The 18,633-nt window shown below is 32.2% G+C and overlaps 1 protein-coding gene across 1 annotated transcript; it reads left to right on the top strand.

The window, feature by feature from the left end:
* The first annotated feature begins 2,420 nt into the window (after window positions 1-2,420).
* On the top strand, window positions 2,421-16,813 carry LOC133172265 (protein rogdi-like). The gene is made up of 11 exons (XM_061307120.1): window positions 2,421-2,465; window positions 4,442-4,513; window positions 6,483-6,519; window positions 6,795-6,846; window positions 6,942-7,002; window positions 7,168-7,254; window positions 8,324-8,419; window positions 9,000-9,098; window positions 11,953-12,087; window positions 12,506-12,589; window positions 16,644-16,813. Exons 1-11 carry the CDS (start codon window positions 2,424-2,426, stop codon window positions 16,677-16,679), a joined length of 801 nt encoding a protein of 266 aa, XP_061163104.1. The 5' UTR covers window positions 2,421-2,423; the 3' UTR covers window positions 16,680-16,813.
* Window positions 16,814-18,633: the final 1,820 nt, after the last annotated feature.

An 18,633-nucleotide genomic window follows, 5' to 3' on the forward strand; every position in this document is an offset into this window, starting at 1 on the left:
ACTTCTCTTGAACCATTATACAAACTTCAACCAATTTTAGCATATCAATTTTAGCATACATCAATGGGTGAAGGGGAACAAAAATTGTGAATTTCATTGTCCATGTCCCCTGGGGCTTGGGGGATCGGCTAAAACCTTCAAAATTAGTGCTATCTTTAAAAATCATCTTTACACCTTAGGTAGCTAAACACAGTTTCGTATAAAATCCAGGGGTTTTTCTCAGAGAAAAGCATGATGGGTAGGGATTTCCTTGCTATTTTTATGCAGTGTACATGAAAATTGCAGCTTTGCATAAAGTAGAGTCTTATCTTAAGATTAAAAGAAAAAAGTATACAAATATTTTTTGAGAATTAATTTTTGTGTGACTTTTTAATAGTGGGAGATAACTCTAAAAAAAGCCCATTAGAATTGCATGATTTGAGTAGCTGATAAAGTAGCTCTTTAAAAAGCTGGAAAATACAAAAAGAAACTTAAAGACTTGTTCTATGAAATGCATAGCACTTATATTTTCTGATTTCTGCACTGTTTCATCAAGGGAGCTAAAAATGCGTGTACTACAATTATACGCCTAAACTTCCCCATTTTCCTCATGTTTCATGTGTCAAATAGAAATCCAGTCAAAGCGCAAATCTAATTTTAAAAAATTGGATGTTCCGAATCCGCTTCCGCTTTTCAAAAGCGGCAGCGGATTCGGGACATCTAATTTTAATTAGATTGGTCAAAGCGCCCCCTAAGAAAACCGTCCCGGTCAAAGCGTCCCCTGAGTTTGGTCCAGGCGTCCCCTGATTTTGGTCAAAGCGCCTCCTGATTTTGGTCTAAGAGACCCCTGATTTTGGTCAAAGTGCCCCCTGATTCTGGTCAAAGAGTCCCCTAATATAATTTTACAGTAATCCGTCCCCAAATATTGGTCAAAGTGCCCCTTGATTTTGGTCAAAGCCCCCCTCATAATTTTTATAGAAAAATTTCATTTCGAAACCGTCCCCAAGCAATGTGCCCCCCCCCCCCATCTGATTTTTATAGAATGTTCGTTTGCAATTTAATTTAAAAAAAAAAACACTAAATTTTTATTTAATTTAATTTTATTTCCCTTTATAATTTATGCTATTTATTTCATATACCGAAAAATACATTTCATACTTTAAGTTTTAGTTGATTTTTGTTTGTTCAGTGTGTCCCATGAAATGTTTCATAGATTAAGTTTGAATAATCTTAAAGTAAACATTAAAGAAAACATTTCCAAAGAAATGAGAATGTTCGCCGGTATCATTTAATTACCCCCCCCCCCCCCCCCAAATTGATACCGATGCCGTTGCTCAGCTCTTGCCAGGCGGGGGCCTAAGTGTGAAATGGTCGTACAGAAATGTAAAATTTGGAAATAGGAAGTTTATTACACTGAATAAAACCCTAAAAACACATACAGTGTATCAAGATAATATTATTTAATAAATTGATATCCTTTTCTCTCTCTCTCTCTCTTTTTGATGCATATATTAAGAGAAAAATGAAAATGGAGAGTAAACTTGATCGGATTACTTTTTACACTACCGAACAGATATTTACTCTTGTTAGCCATAGAACATATTCTAATACTATGATTTACTATGATTCTTCATATGCAAAGATGCATGGGGAACTGAAACTTTTCAGACTTGCATACAGATGTTGTACATAGTTGCATTTAAGTAGTTTTCCTTTCAGGATTTTACATTTAAATTTCTCCTTTTTTCAATTTATCTAATTTAAAAAAAATACGCTACTTGTATAAAATACCGTCCTCAAGTATTGGTCAAAGCGCCCCACAATATATTTTTTAAGAGGGGAAGACGATAAGAAACCGTTTCTAATTATTTATCAATTTGTCAAAATATCACTATCGGTTTCGTTAAAAAATGTTCTCCATGGGGCGCTTTGACCAAAACCAGGGGGTGCTTTGACCAATACTTGGGGACGGTATTTTAACATCAATTTCCTGTAAAATTCTATAACGGGGCGCTTTGATCAAAAGCAGGGGCGCTTTGACCAAAATCAGGGGGCACATTGACCAAAATCATGGGAAGCTTTACTCATCAACATAATTTCATTTTTTTTTTTTTTTTGACAATTTATGGCCAAGCTAGCTCCAGAGACATATATACGGTGGCTGGTATAGAACATGGTATGAGATTTTTTTTTTTTATTAATTCGTGGCCACGAAATAAAAATTCGTGGGAACGAAATAAAATTCGTGGCCACGAATTTTTATTTCGTGGCCACGAATTAATAAAAAAAAATCTCATACCATGTCCTATACCAGCCACCGTACACGATACATATACCTGGTACATGTATTAGCAAATTTAAGATTTCTGGTTTAGATCCGCCCCTCAAATTTCTTTAAGCACTCTCCAGTAAAGAAGATAAAAATCTTATCATACAAAACTGTCATGGACGTCACGAAGGAGGATGATCCCGAAATTGAAACTTTGGTAACTGTTTTACTTTTTTATTTGGTGGATAAGTTTGCTTAATGAACACCAGGTTAATTTAATGAGCATATTAGATTGTATATATTTGGTAATTATCAATATTTAAATACTTAGCATGTTGTTTTTGAAAATTCGGTAAACATGGTAAACAACTTGAATAAATATTCTTTGCCAAATATTGATGTTTCTGAAAACTTGCTTTCAACAAACTATTTCTTCAACACATGTTCAAGTCCTACATTTAAAAATTCAAAATATGGTAGATCTTTAATTGAACTTGGTCTGGCAGATTAGTATATTGAATGTAAGCTACACATGAGATTGATTAAGATGAAATCCTATATATATATATATATATATATATATATCACCAGATGATTTATAAAAATGTGAAAATAAAAGTTTTGTTCAGTGATTTTACATTCTCACAGTTGAATTTATTGGGCTAATTGTATTCGGCGCGTCGGTGCGCTCACGCAACAGATTTTGTTTATAAAATAATTTATCGCTTATACAATTTTGTTAGCATCATAAATAAAAAGAGAAAGTTTCATAGGTGGAATTATGTTTTTGAAGCTTCAACATCATTATTTAACTGCCTGTGGTTTCTTTTATTCATGGCCACTAATTAATACACAGGTTTTATCAATTTTCATTGGCATCAATTTTTGTGCAATCAGCGAATGACTCAGTATTTCGTGAACACAGGTCATCATAAAACTTTTTGATATGCTTCTTACTTTAATGACCATCAAATATTCTATTTTAATTTTCACTCTGCAAAACACAAAACCACAAAAATTAATGTTTAAGGAATGTTGATGGAACCATTGTACATGTATTTTATATGATTGGATTTTTAATGAGATAAGTGGTTGAGAAGACTACAATATGGGGAGGCAGGACTTAATGTACACTGGCACATGATCTGTAGTGCAAATGATCTGTTTAGGTTTACAGGCCAGCCATTTCTGCAACTAAAGTTACTACCCCCTCCTCAAATAAAGACAAGTTAATTTTTAATAGTAGTATTATTTTAATACGTAACGAGGAATCTTTGTCAAACACTGATACCAATGTATGGCAGCTTATTGCCATGACAATCAAGTCTCTAAAAAGGAGGTTAAATTCTAGAGTCTAGGGTCATTATGTAATACCGGTAAATTTTTGTTATACATAAAGAAAATTTATAAAAACCAAAGCACTAAATATTTTGAAATGCTATAGTTAATGTTTGGATATATATATATAGAGAGAGAGAGAGAGAATGAGAGAGAGAGATGAACGAAAGTAGGCCAACTCAAAAAATTGAGGTAAATTTCGGATTACTCTAACACAAATTGTGGTAAGGCATGCATGGATCAAAGGGGATCCGGATCCTTGGAAAATTCAAATTTATTTAAACTGACATACCTGTAGTAAAATTACTAAAGCTATGCCTCGGACCTCTTCCCCTTGCGATTTGAGCCAACACCTCCTAGGGAAAAATTTCTGGATCCACCCAACAAAAAATTCAATCGGGCTCGGGCTGTCGACTTGAATATAAGTGATAATTCTTAAATTATAAAGAAATTCGATGTCATTTGAGTGTTTTAATGCAGGGAGAAAATACTTTTGTGATATTGGGATGAGATGGACGCGCAGTTATGCCGACGCGCCGAATACAATTAGCCATTTATTGACTCTTTCTCAACATTGACATTTACTTTGTATGGTGTGGAAACTACATTTTGTATTTAATTTTTTATCATTTCATTTTATCATCATGCTATAATCAACTTTTAATACCCAGTATGTCTCTGGTAAATTTTGTTCTGACACACAGAGGGTTCTTGTCATATTGTTTTTAATTATATCTTCAAATTGAAATGTAAAGGTTTTTCCCACTGTCTATAAACATCTGAAAATGTAAATATACACAGTATTTCATAATATAAGACAACAATCAATAAATTTTGTGATTTTCTAATTTACAGAGACAGGAACTAGACTGGCTTCTGACAGACCAGGTGCACAAGGTCCTTGAAGAAATCAGTAGTATACTGTGGGTAAGGAATTAAGCAGCAAATTCTGCCCCTGAAGAAATTAATCCAATGATTTCAGAATATAGCTGATATTCAGCCAACTGGTAATACACTGATGACTTCTTGATTTCTAAAAGATCTATAAATTTCAGAACATGTACCAATATATTAACATGGTCTTCAGCATATTAAAAAAATATAAAAAAAAGCCACTGCAGGTACCCTTTTAAAAGGTCACATTATTCCAGCTGAACATTAAGTACCATACATAATTGTCTGTCTGATATTTCCTATTAGCAAAAGCCAAAATGCAAATTTTTAACATTGGTGTCATCGTGAAATATCACAATTGTTGAATGAATGACATGTATTTGTTAAGAATATTGACTTTCATTTAAACATGTATATATATAACGTAAAATGTGTTTTAGCAACCCTTTTGATGGTAATGATAAATTAGTAAATGTAATCTCTGTGATTTTTTTCCCTTAAAATGAATTTTCCTTTATATAAATGTAATGAGTTGTAGGTATACATGTGTACCAGTACTAATGCGAATGTTTCATAAAAAGTATACATAAAGTTTTGTGTTATATATCTGTATATGTACTATTATTTTACAATGTACATTTCATGTAAGTTTGGTTTTGACAGGGTTTACAAATTGATTCCTTTATTGCAATATGGATGTGGTGGGTGGGGGGACTAAAGAAAAGGTTATGTTACATATATATCACATTAAATATTCAGTAAAAATATTTATAGGGCCATATCTATAATAATGACATCTAGAATGACAGAAGCATTGTTTCACTCGAACAGTATGAAATTCTTACAGTCGATAGAATGAACAATGTATTCAAGTACTCAATGAAACAATTTCCACTCAATTGTAAAGTTCAGTTTTATCCATGTTTTACATGAACATTTACAAACACTATGTACCTTGACTTTATTCTTTAGTTTCATCTTTTCTCTGTGTAAAAATTACTTTGAATTATACATTTAGTATAATGATATTATTTATTTTTGTTTGTTTTACATCAGTAATAGTGGATGACCTAGTGTATTTTAGATATTTTCAGTGAATGTTAGTCAAAATTCTTTATATCAATTGTGAAGCAGATGTTTCTTTTTTGAAGTTTTTTCTCTGTGTAATAATTACATTGAATTATTCATTTGTTATTATAATATATTTTTCTTTCTTTATGTTTTACACCAGTAACAGTAGGGTACATTTATTTTAGAATACATTTTCAGTGAATGTTTAGGGAAAATTCTATTACAGTTGTACTTCGGTATCTCGAACACAGAAATCTCAAATATCATGAATATGTCAAAGTGATTTTGAAGTCCCAACTGCTTATTCCCTATTAAGTATTTTACCCTGGATATCTCGAATCCTCGGTTATCTCAAAGTATTTTCTCGGTCCCTTTGAGTTCGAGATAACAAGGTTCGACTGTATATCAAATTCTGAATCAGATGTATTTTTCAAGATGTTTCAAACATATAACAAACATATATAACATATGTTCAACATTTTATGTCCATAAGTACATGTTTTTGTTAAATATAAGTGTATTGTGTGAATATTTCAGAACTTAAAGAATAATTCTAAAAATTCATGATTTTAAGTTATTTTGAACTTGCTGTTTATAGCATATAACAATTAATTTATGAAAATGACATATGCATGCAAAACAGTGTGAGAGATAAAATGGTGAATCATCTATATTGGTAATTTATTCGGCTGAAATGAGTTTTGAATCAATTTATCAAATTACAAGGAAAATGTACTGCTACTTTACTCATACATTTATTTTGTTAAACATTAACTGAAATTTGTGAAGTAGTGAGGATAAATTGAATTTTCTATGATAATAGATTAAATTCATGTGGAAAAGGGGTGGGGGGTTGTCAGTGAAGTTTGGGTGGAGAGGGGCATCATTTTTGTTAGCTTACTTTTGATTACTATTTTCTAAAAATTTATAGGAGTGCTCTAGACGTCTCCCAACAAGACCCGGTCATGGTAAGAATTTTATGGTTTATTTCTGTTGTTTACCATTTCAAATTGAAGGGAAAACTTAGTCTATGATTATTATTGTTGCCTTAAAAGATGCCATCTCCTCATCACATCGAAACTTAATTTTCATTGTGATGCCCTGAGGAAAGTTTTACTTTTCTACTACTCCTTATATGATCCAAATTTGATATGAAACAAAAGAGGACATTGCAAACGGAGTACATGGTTTTGGAAACTTAAGGAACTGTGTAAAAGATGCAACTTTTGTTAATGTGTTTCAGATGAAAGCAAAAGTCTAGTGATGCCTCAAAGACTTCTTTTGTCTTGTACAAAGTGAGTTAAATATTATAAATATCTAATATTAAAATCATATTCGTGATATTTTAACAGAAAGTTCTTAAATGTATTGATGCCTATCTCTTTTTTAGTGGAAGTAATGGCTCTGTGAAGTGTGTTGTTACTTTAAAGGGGGATCGAATTTCAGATGGGGTGAGATATTTTTCTTAGTAGCTTGCTAACAGCTAGTACATATTTATTGATTTGTGATAAAAGCATTCTTTCACTCTTCTTACTGTAAGAGTAGAAATATTTGTCTATGAAAACTTTACTGAAAGGATTGCCCATTAGTATCAGTGTGCATATTGTATATTGTAGGATATCAGCTTTAAACATAAACAAGGAAAAGATAACCACGTCTACAAGACATCTATAAACCCAGAGGTCACATGGAAACTACAGCAGGTTAGCACTCCCTTTACTTTTAAACATATAATATTATAGTGTGTGATGCTCAGCTTCCTACTAGCTTGGACTAGAGGGTATTCTTTGGAGGATCAAAGTGTTTGTCCTCCCCAGAACTTCACCCCAAAGAATAGGATGTTGGCACTCCCTGAGAGATAAGGACACATCTTTTATCTGGAGGGTGACAATATGGTAGTGTGTGATGCATGACTTTCTACTAGCTTGGGCTAGTGGGTCAGCCCTTTAACTTGATTGGTATGCCAGAGGTCCCAGGTTCAATCCCAAGCAGAGGTACATCATAGCATGTGTTTTGTTCAGGGCTCAAACATAATTAAAATATGAATTTATCCATCAGAGAAGTTGCCAACAAATGTTACTTGTCTGAATGCATATTTTACTTGTCCAATTCTGAACAGATATAAAAAAATTGAAGAACTTTATTAAGGCTGAAGTAGCTGTGAAAATACCCATTATAAAGCTTTATTCAATCATGAAAATAAAAATATTACTGATCCATTAATTACCGGTAGTTATACTGTATTCGATGAGGTGTAACTGAGCCTTTAAGATCGAAAAGTTAGATGTTTCTATTAAAAAAGAATCACAGTGTTGTTTGAATTCTGTGGAGATTTATTCACATTCTTCTGGTAAAAAGTTTTCTTGTCCGATCCTTTAAGTGTTTGTGTAGATTGACTTGTATGATCTAAAAGAACTTAACATGAACAATCAGACAAATGCTAATGTTGAGCCCTGCTGTTACACATAAATATTTTGATCTGCTCACAGAGAACACTCAACGAGTGTGACTGATCTGTGTGAGTGGATCTAAGTATCTGATTTTAAGGATCTAAGTATCTGATTTTAAGGATCTAAGTATCTGATTTTAATCAGATGTTCTAGTTCTAAATTACAGATTAACATGTACAGTATATGTATCTGTTAGATTTTTGTTTGATTTTTTTTCCTTTTTTGATCATTCAATATGATATTTTAGAATAAAAAAAGGGAAAAATTAATGCTTATTGGATGTCTCAAAAATATTTGATATTTTGACTATTTTATTCAACAGGTACAGGATGCTACCAATTTTCTATACAGTGCCATAAATATCATTGAAGAACAGGACGACAGAACGGGTTATACTTCAGCCAAACAAGTCATTCTGGTCAGAATTGCCATTTACTGTGCTATAAAGTCAAGTTTATTCTCTTTCAAGTTATTTATAACCTGAATAAAGTCAGTTTGTATGAATCAAGTCATTCTCATTCATATGCATGTAGGAAAAGTCACTTATTATCTCATTCAAGTCACTTAGTGTTGTTTAAGTCACTCTCAATCTGCCCTGAAGATAAAAACTTAGTCATAGTTCTTGGTCAAAAGGCATTGTATTCTGATTCATGTTAAAAAAAAAAGTCCTCAGTCAAATCAAACCATACAGAGTCCTTGAGAAAGCATCTCAGATTAACTTAGTCATTGGAAGAGGACCATACAAGTCAAGTAAGGAAAATGTCTTAGCCTATTTCTTCTTTTTTTTAAAATTTTTGGTGGGGAGGGGGAAAATTAAATTGCTGGGTGAGACTAGGTTATTTGTTCATGCAGGTTATAACATTCTACAGCAAATATCAGTGTACATGACTACATGTATAGTATTTCTTTACAATGTCATGTGGAGTATTTTTGGAATGTTAAAGAGATATTCAGTAAATGTCAGTTTGATTATGAAAGGTATTTTTATCTCATTGCAGCTTCTAGACAGGGTGATTGACAGTTTAAACCAGGGCAGATCTGCCTTGGCTTTTCCCAAAAGGAAGTCTTTAGAAGAACTGGTGTATAATAGAAATATGGTAAAAAGCCAGATCTCATTTCAAAATTCGGCGTTAACATTAAATTAATTATTGACTTACTGTAATCACCATGCTTATTTTTGTCCATTCTTGTCACTCGTAAATACAGATATGTGTATGTACAATAAATCAAAATTAATTTCACAAACACGATTCACAAATTTCACAAATTACTCATAAAAATAATGAAAAATGTCACACTCGCACAGAGAAACAATCACACACACACATTTAAGGAAGCTCTAAACACTAATGAAAAATGCTTTTTGGGCTTTGAGGAAAATATATCATATAAAGGTGCACATATTCAGTGTATCTAGTTCATTTTCAACATAGGGTGCCTGCCTTATTTCTGTGCAGAAAAAATGTTCAAAGACAATGAACTATTTGTGAACAGAAATCACTGTTGTTTACTTGCATCGGGAAAGTTAATGGAAATAATTTATTCAATTACTTAATCTTGGCCAAACATAACATTAAGAATACTTTAATTCATAAGAAATTGTGTCATTAACTGTAGATTCATGTTTATACTATTTTTATGCCCCGCCATAAATATGGCCGGGGCATATAGTGTTTGTCATGTCCGTCTTCCGTCCTTCTGTCCTTCCGTCACACTTTGCGTTTAGCTCTGTTCAAAGCTCACTTTCAAAGAAAATATCCAAGATATTTTTATCAAACTTCATATGCTGATAGATATTGATGAGGGCTATGCAACTGCATCAACATTTTTTGACCTTGACCTTTCCTTTGACCTTGACCTCACTTTTCTTAAATTAGTGTTTAGCTCAGTTTTAAAGATACCATTCAAGATAGTGTAATCAAACTTCATATGTTGATACATACTGATGTAAGCTATTCAATTGCATCAACATTTTTTTGACCTTGACCTTTATTTTGACCTTGACCTCACTTTTCTTAAATTAATGTTTAACTCTGTTTTAATGAAACCATTCAAGATATTTTTAACAAACTTCATATGCTGATACATACTGATGAGAGCTATTCAACTGCATCAATATTTTTTACCTTGACCTTTCCTTTGACCTTGACCTCACTTTTCTTAAATAAGTTTTTAGCTCAGTTTTAAAGATACCATTCAAGATAGTGTTATCAAACTTCATATGCTGATACATACTGATGAGAGCTATTCAACTGCATCAACATTTTTTGACCTTGACCTTTCCTTTGACCTTGACCTCACTTTTCTTAAATTAGTTTCTGAATCAAACGTCATATGCTGATACATACTGATGTAAGCTATTCAACTGCATCAACATTTTTTGACCTTGACCTTTCCTTTGACCTTGACCTCACTTTTCTTAAATTAGTGTTTAGCTCAGTTTTAAAGAAACCATTCATAATATTTTCATCAAACTTCATATGCTAATACATACTGATGTAACCTTTTCAACTGCATCAACATTTTTTGACCTTGACCTTTCCTTTGACCTTGACCTCACTTTTCTTAAATTAGTGTCAAACTTCATATGCTGATACATACTGATGAGAGCTATTCAACTGCATCAATATTTTTTGACCTTGACCTTTCCTTTGACCTTGACCTCACTTTTCTTAAATTAGTGTTTAGCTCAGTTTTAAAGAAACCATTCATAATATTTTCATCAAACTTCATATGCTAATACATACTGTAACCTTTTCAACTACATCAACATTTTTTGATCTTGACCTTTCCTTTGATCTTGACCTCACTTTTCTTAAATTAGTTTCTGAATCAAACGTCATATGCTGATACATACTGATGTAAGCTATTCAACTGCAGCAATATTTTTTGACCTTGACCTTTCCTTTGACCTTGACCTCACTTTTCTCAATTTGTGTTAAAATGTTGCATTACTAATATACCCTTGGCGGGGCATTCATGTCCTATGGACATATTTCTATTTTTGACCTTGACCTTTCCTTTGACCTTGACCTCACTTTTCTTAAATTAGTGTTTAGCTCAGTTTTAAAGAAACCATTCATAATATTTTCATCAAACTTCATATGCTAATACATACTGTAACCTTTTCAACTACATCAACATTTTTTGATCTTGACCTTTCCTGTGATCTTGACCTCACTTTTCTTAAATTAGTTTCTGAATCAAACGTCATATGCTGATACATACTGATGTAAGCTATTCAACTGCAGCAATATTTTTTGACCTTGACCTTTCCTTTGACTTGACCTCACTTTTCTCAATTTGTGTTAAAATGTTGCATTACTAATATACCCTTGGCGGGGCATTCATGTCCTATGGACATATTTCTATTTCTTCTAAGGGCAGATCACTCTAACTCAATAAAACTACCCTACAAATAGAACTCTTTAGTGTGCAGTGTTTAGAGCTTCCTTAAGAATAATCACTCGGACATGTAGTAGCATTCAGACATGTACTTATGTATGTAAAGAGCAATATATTTGCTTTTTATTTCCCCTGCAGTCTAAATTCAAGGGAGCAAATACATTTAGACACTCGAACTCAGTTAGGCAGGTTCATGCTTACTGGCAAAAAGTATATGCGTACAACATGTATTACTGAACGTAAAGTTGATACCCTCATTAATGAGTATGTGTAATAAATCTGGTACAAGATGGGTTATTAGGGAAAATAAAATAAGGTATGTCAGAGGTAACATTTTGTATTCAACTCATGGCTTGTGTTTCATCTGAATATGCTCAGATTCCTGTACATTATTTATGCCCTGATGGCAGCCAGATTGAAGTCATATCATTTAAACCTGTGAATTTGCTTTAATTTGATCTATAAAAAATGAAAACATCAGCACTCTTTATTAGATTTATGTAGAAAACCTACTAAATCCCATCTTTTAACACTTTTTTCCACCAGCAAACTCTACGTCCTTCAGTGCCAAATCATGTAGCTTTAAGTTTTTATGTCCATGCCTCCAAACTAATCCTGTCTGTTTATCATCTGGGGAACAATGCCTTGACACATCAACTGGACATCATCTCCAGAAATCAGGTCAGTATACAGAAATCTCTGGAATTCCATATAATGGGCAATTTCTGTGGTTGTCCAATTTTTGTGGAATTTTGCAGTTTTATCAAAATCACAAAAGTAAATATTTATTTTAATTACTAAAATATTTATAAAGTCCTGTATATTTGATATTGCAGTTTAGGAATTTGAAATATTAAATGCAGTGCAGAACTTAAACTGCCATTTTCAATTGCCAAATTTCAAGGATCAATTCACAAATATTTCAAGCTGCAGAAATTACCTATTATACAGTATGATGCCTTTTTGTCCTACTGATTGAGCTTTAAGATATGAAAACCAGTGAGCATATTATGTAAGAGAAGTGAATAAGTACGACACAGAATCAGCTGACCACTTTAAACTGCTGACTAGAATTTTAAAAAAAGTGTTTATCTACTAGGTTGAGTGTTCAGTGCAGTGGTTGAATGAAGCGGTGATGTTGTTTACGTTAGCCTTACAACGATGTCAACAACTCAAAGATAAGGTCAGTGGGACCCCCATAACTTTTTTTAGCATCAAGTGGTTACTTACTCTGTTATTTTTAGGTTTGAGCTTTAGACAGACAAACACTAGGTGTGCAAGTAAAAAAACCAGCTATGTATTTCATGATATCTATTCATGGGGGAATTTCATACATCTTACAATTTTTAAAGTGGTTATTTTGCTACTCAAGCTGATGGTTAGTTGGGGAACAAGAGAATTTTATTCATTGTTAAATTTTGAACTAGAAATGAATACTGTAATTTTAAGATGAGGCCCTCCGCAGGTGCTCAGTCTATCTGCCTCTCAAGCTCAATGTTGGCCATCTGTCTGTCCATCCAATTTCACTTGTTTAGAGTATATTTTCTCTTCCCTTGATAGAGATAGACATGAATTTAGCAAGAGTTATTTCCTGTTTGCTGCCATATTGGAGATCAACATTCTCAGATTTCTTCATATTTTCTTCAGTTTAAATTTTTCAATCATACTGGTGATTGTGGTGTAGGAAACATTGTTTTACTGAAGAATATACATTTGTTAAGGCCTCCTTTAATACAGAATTTTCATTTTTAAAAAAAAATTTCCCAAATATTTCTGCTATACTTCTTTTAAATTTGGTAAAACAAATAAGAAAAGTCATCAGAATTACCTCTAAGATATCAGACTTACCTCTAAGATGGCAGCCAAGGGAAATGACTCGGAGGGAAAATATGTCACACTAAAACCATCTATAGAGTTCCCATGGGTAAAGGGTATATGTAGTGATCTTGAACTAATTCCCTAGATCAAAAGTATCTTTGGGAAGATCCTTGTCTTGGGGCTTATTTTCTCTTCCTTTGGTCTGATCTGGCTCATACTTCACCCACACAGGCATAGTGTCAGTGGGTAAAAGATGTGCAATGACCTTGAACAAGTTTTCTAGATCAAAGGTCACGATCAAAAAATATCTCTGTGTTAAATCTTTGTCTGGATGATATTTTTCCTCCTCTTGGCCAAATCTGGCTCAAACTGCACCCAGATAAAGTGCCTGTAGGTTCAGGATGTGCAGTGAACTTTAACCAGTTTTTAGATCAAAGGTAAAAGTCTGAAAACATCTCTATGTAAAATCCTTATCTGGATCATACTTCATCCATAAACTGCTCCCTGGTATAGGAATTCCAGTGATCTTTAACCAAGTTTCTAAGTTAGAGGTCATGGTTATAGCACATCTCTGTGTAAAATCCTTGTCATGAGCATAATTTTTCTTTCATTGGCTTGAGCTTGCTCATATAAAGTACCCATTATTAAAGGTACATGTCAAAGGTCAATGTCAACTGCTAGAAGATCTTGTAGGAAATTTCTTATTGTAAATATTGTGAGCATATTTTTCTCCCCTTTGTCCAATCTGTTTCAAACTTCAACCAAGAAGTGCTCATGTCTAAAGTTTGTGCATTGACTTTGATCTAGCTTTCTAGATCAGAGGATAAAGTCAAAGCAGAACTCTGTGTAAAAAATTCAAGGTCAAAGTGTACCTTTCAGTAAAATCCTTATCTGGAGTATATATTTTCTACCCTAGGACCAGTGTGGCTAATACATCACCCAAAGAGTGGCCTTTGGTAAAGGGCATACAGTGATTAAACCAAATGATAGGTCAATTTTATTCTTTTTAAGTTAGATGGTAGTAAAGAATCACTGACAGAAGTAATGAAAATATTAAAGAAATTTTCAGAAATGTCTGGTTTATATATCAATTGTTCAAAATCCCATGCAGTTTGGATTGGTTCCAAAAAATATAGTCAAGAAATATTAAGTCATGAGTATAACCTTAAGTGGGGATGTACAAGATTTACCTTACTTGGAATTCATTATGATGTTGATTTAAGTGAAATTGAAAGACTCAATTATGAACCCAAAATAAGACAAATAAAAGCCACTATTAGCCAGTGGAGTAAGAGATATTTGACACCTATTGGGAAGATAACTGTTCTTAAAACTCTTGTTCTACCTCTCTTAAATCATATACTAATGGCTATTCCCAACCCATCAGAAAATTTTTTGAAAGAACTTGAAAAATTATTTTTTTCATTTGTATGGAATGGTTTACATCACAGAGTGAGGAAAGATGTCTTAGTAAAAAAGTACGAAGAAGGCGGACTAAAAATGATAAATCTTAAAGCTTTCATTGCATCTCTTAAATTATTTTGGATGAGACAGCTCACTCTGTCAGATAAAGGTTTACAAAACTTTTTACCTAATATAGATTTGATAAAAATATTAACATGTGGCATTGAATATATTAAAACTATCATGAGGAATTTAAAAAACAAGTTTTGGAAAGATGTCTTTGAGGCTTGGACTGTTTTAAATGATAAATATTCTATTGACTGTAAGGTTTCAGGAGATGTACCGATTTTTTATAATCCTAAAATTGTCATTGGTGGGAAAGCTATTTATAATAAGAATATGTATGACCTGAATATTAGATTTATAAATGATCTTATAGATGATAATGGTTTCTTTTACAGTTATGAGGGTTTTCGTGATATATATCCAAATATTAAACTCAACTTCTTAGAATTTGCAGGTATAATACATGCTGTAAAAGCATGGATGAAAGCAATGAACATTAATGATATTATTGCAAAATTACCAAACCCATTAATTTTGTCTAGCACTCATATTCTTTCAAAGTGTAAGAAAGCAAAACAGTTTTATGAAATAATCAATGTTAATGATGTTGAACCCACTGGGAAAACAAGATGGAATGATATTTTTGACTTGGGGAAAAATGAATGGAAGATGATTTTTAAACTTCCTTTTAAAATTACAAAAAATAGTAAACTTCAATGGTTTCAATATAGAATTTTAAATAAAATACTTGGTACAAACTCCTATCTATATAAAATTAGGAAAAAAGATGATAAATTATGTTCTTTTTGCAATGTGGAAGAAGAAACAATAATACATGTTTTATGGGAATGTGACAATGTACAAACTTTTCTTAACAGTTTTGAAGTATATTGTGAGTAAAAGATGGGGCTGCAACTTTCATTCACAAAGCAAAGTTTTATTTTGGGGTTTCTAGGAAAAAACAAAGATATTCATAACTTGTTGGCCTTGTGGATAAAATACTATATTTATACAATGAGATGTTTAGGAAAAAAATTAGATGTCAGACCTGCAACTTCACATATTAAACTTTTTTATGAAACTCAGAAATATTTATCATACAAAAATGGAGACAAAGAGGTATTTGACACCAACTGGAATCAATGGAATCAATTGTTTTTATAAATCTGTTATATTAATTATTCATGTATTAAATGAAAATTGAAATACATGATAACATGCCAACTCTCTCCCCCCCCCCCCCCCCCCCCCCCCTCTCTCTAAAAAACCACAGTCTGAAAAATATTAAACTTTGTATTATATCATATCTCTCTCTCCTTCCCTCCTCCTCTTGCTCTCTCTCTCTCTCTTAAAAACCACAGTCTGTAAAAATGTTAAACTGTGTTTTATATTATGATATAACAGATTGTGTATTAAATAAAGAATTAAAAAAAAAAGAATAAAATGAAAGAAATGTAGAAATGCAGATAGCATTTTTTCCCCCTTAATACTGCATCATAAATTTTTCTAAGCACACAATGGTCCTTTCCAAATAGAGTCCTTGACAAGTCCCTTTCAACAAAGTCCTTTACTAAAAGCAGATCCCTTTAAGATGGTCACCATATCACTAGTTAAGGTAAAGAATTTTAAGCCCATCTAAGCTACAGCTGGTGAGTTTTTTTCTTGTAATAAAGGGGACATTACTTCACTTGAACAATCAGACACATTTTTGCAATACCTTATGTACCATGACCAATTTTACACATCAAAAATGATTACTAGTATATCTTCACGTTTGAAGTTCTCTATCGTAATGAAATGTACGGTACATGAATATTCATAGCTGATTGGCTTAGAGTCCCATGTAAGGGTCACAATTAGAGTGTCTAAAGTTCTGAAAGAAAAGGGAAACCTGCAGTTTATTTGTTGGATCCTATCTAATGTGAACAAAAATGTGTCTTTCTGTCCAGGTGTGTCTTCTGCAGCAGTGTGACAATGGATCATGACACAAAAGAATATTCCAGATTGTTTTATGCAGCATACAGAGAAAAACACAAAACATTTCATATCTTTTAATTCATTGTGATATTTGTATTTTGTTATTGTACATAAGATTTGATTAAAATACATGTTTGCAGTTTGTTAGATTTTCTTCTTTTTATTTGTCAAAGGACTATATTCTATAATGACCAATATTTGCCCCCAAAATCAAAATGATGGAGAAATGTGTAATATGTTCAAAACCAGGGGGGATATCTCCAATCTTCAAAGCATTTAATATTTTCATCAGCCATGATGCCATATGTTCGATATGAAGTCATAAAAATGAAAAAGAAAATTTCAATGATATTTAGAGAAGAAAGTTTATTTTACGTCAATGTTTTGATTAAAAGTCACTGTGTGCAGGTCTGCTTCAAATCAATCTTTTGATATAATGTTTAGAATGATAATATCAAAGAAATATATGAATATTAATTGTTATCAAGTTTGAACTTTGAAAATTATATAGTCAAAATTGAACAAATTTTGTCCTCTTTCTTAAATATACTAGAAGATCCAAATAGTTTGTGACATCACAGAAACAAAAATTGCCAATAATCTATTTTCAAACTACAGTAAAACACCCTTATAGCAAACAAGTTCATATTGAATTGATGCTTACAGCAAAATAATTTTCATTTCCTGTGACTATAAAAGTATATTGTAAGCTGAAGGGATATAGCGAATTATGCTTATAATGGAGCAAAATCCTCCATCTCTGGCATTTCGTTATAAGCATGTTTTACTATATAATTTTTTAGGGGGTAATTCAGATTTTTTAAACAATATATTCAATTCAGCACATTTTAAGAGATTTTTCAAAATTTTAATTTTATTGAGGTGAAAATATGCATATACCTCAATATATAGTTCTTTATTCATGAATTTTATTTAGAACATGTGAAAAGACAAGATTTGATTTTTGGGGATTGGGGGTCTTTAAAACAATAGGATCATTTCTGAATATGATTTAACATTTGTCTGGGTATGAGAAAATTTTCTAATTACTGCTAATGTTTTGTGCAATTGGTGAGAAATTTCAGGAATTGCATGACACAGATGGTTCTTGCATATCTGATTTTAAGGGTTTACAAGAATTGATGGTGTTCCAGATATTGGTCTGTCTGAAGAAGAACTAGATATTTTTATGTTAGCAATAAAGAGGAAGTAATTACTCATGGTTTGAGGGTCTTGTATGATTATAAACCAAAGAGGGATGTGACTGAACTTCCTTTCTGCTGTAGTGATATTTCATCTAGATTAAACAGAACAAAGCTTGGAGTAACAACACTGCTATTCTTAATCATCTGCTCATGACACTTAACACTAAGTATGAATAAAGAGCATGTATAATTTATCATTTGATCTCGACAATTGCAGCCATTATGCAATGACTACTGGTGTTGATGACTCTGTATATACTTGTTTTTCTCATCAGGTTCTTCTGCCACCTACACTTTCTCTTATTAAACTGGTCAGATACACGTAATGCCTGCTGACACATGCTATTTTTATTGCAATAAATTACAGACTAGAGACTGTTGCTCAATTAGATAAAAGTCAGCAAGGTTCGAAATTCACTTAGGGCCTTTTTTGGTCCTGCAAGTTTTAGAAAAAGTAAAACTGCTTAGTTTTAATTGACAATGCATTAAATATTATTTTGACCCCTGTGACTGCATATCTATTAAAAATACTAGGGATTTCAATTTTGTCAGTAATTCATATTCGAATATTCAATGAAATTATTCGAATATATTCGAATATTCAATAAGATTTAGTTCATTTTATATATGCATCATCTTACCCTCATGACAGATTTGGAAGAAAAATTGGGTGTAGAATTTTGTGGGTGTACAGTAAGGAATTTTACATTTGCTATTTGTCGATGTTTGAAATAAATAGACTGATTTGAATGTACAT

Source organism: Saccostrea echinata, unplaced genomic scaffold (assembly GCF_033153115.1).
Source record: "Saccostrea echinata isolate AGI-Se365-2 ecotype Australia unplaced genomic scaffold, CSIRO_AGI_Sech_v1 ptg000054l, whole genome shotgun sequence".
NCBI classification, from domain to species: domain Eukaryota; kingdom Metazoa; phylum Mollusca; class Bivalvia; order Ostreida; family Ostreidae; genus Saccostrea; species Saccostrea echinata.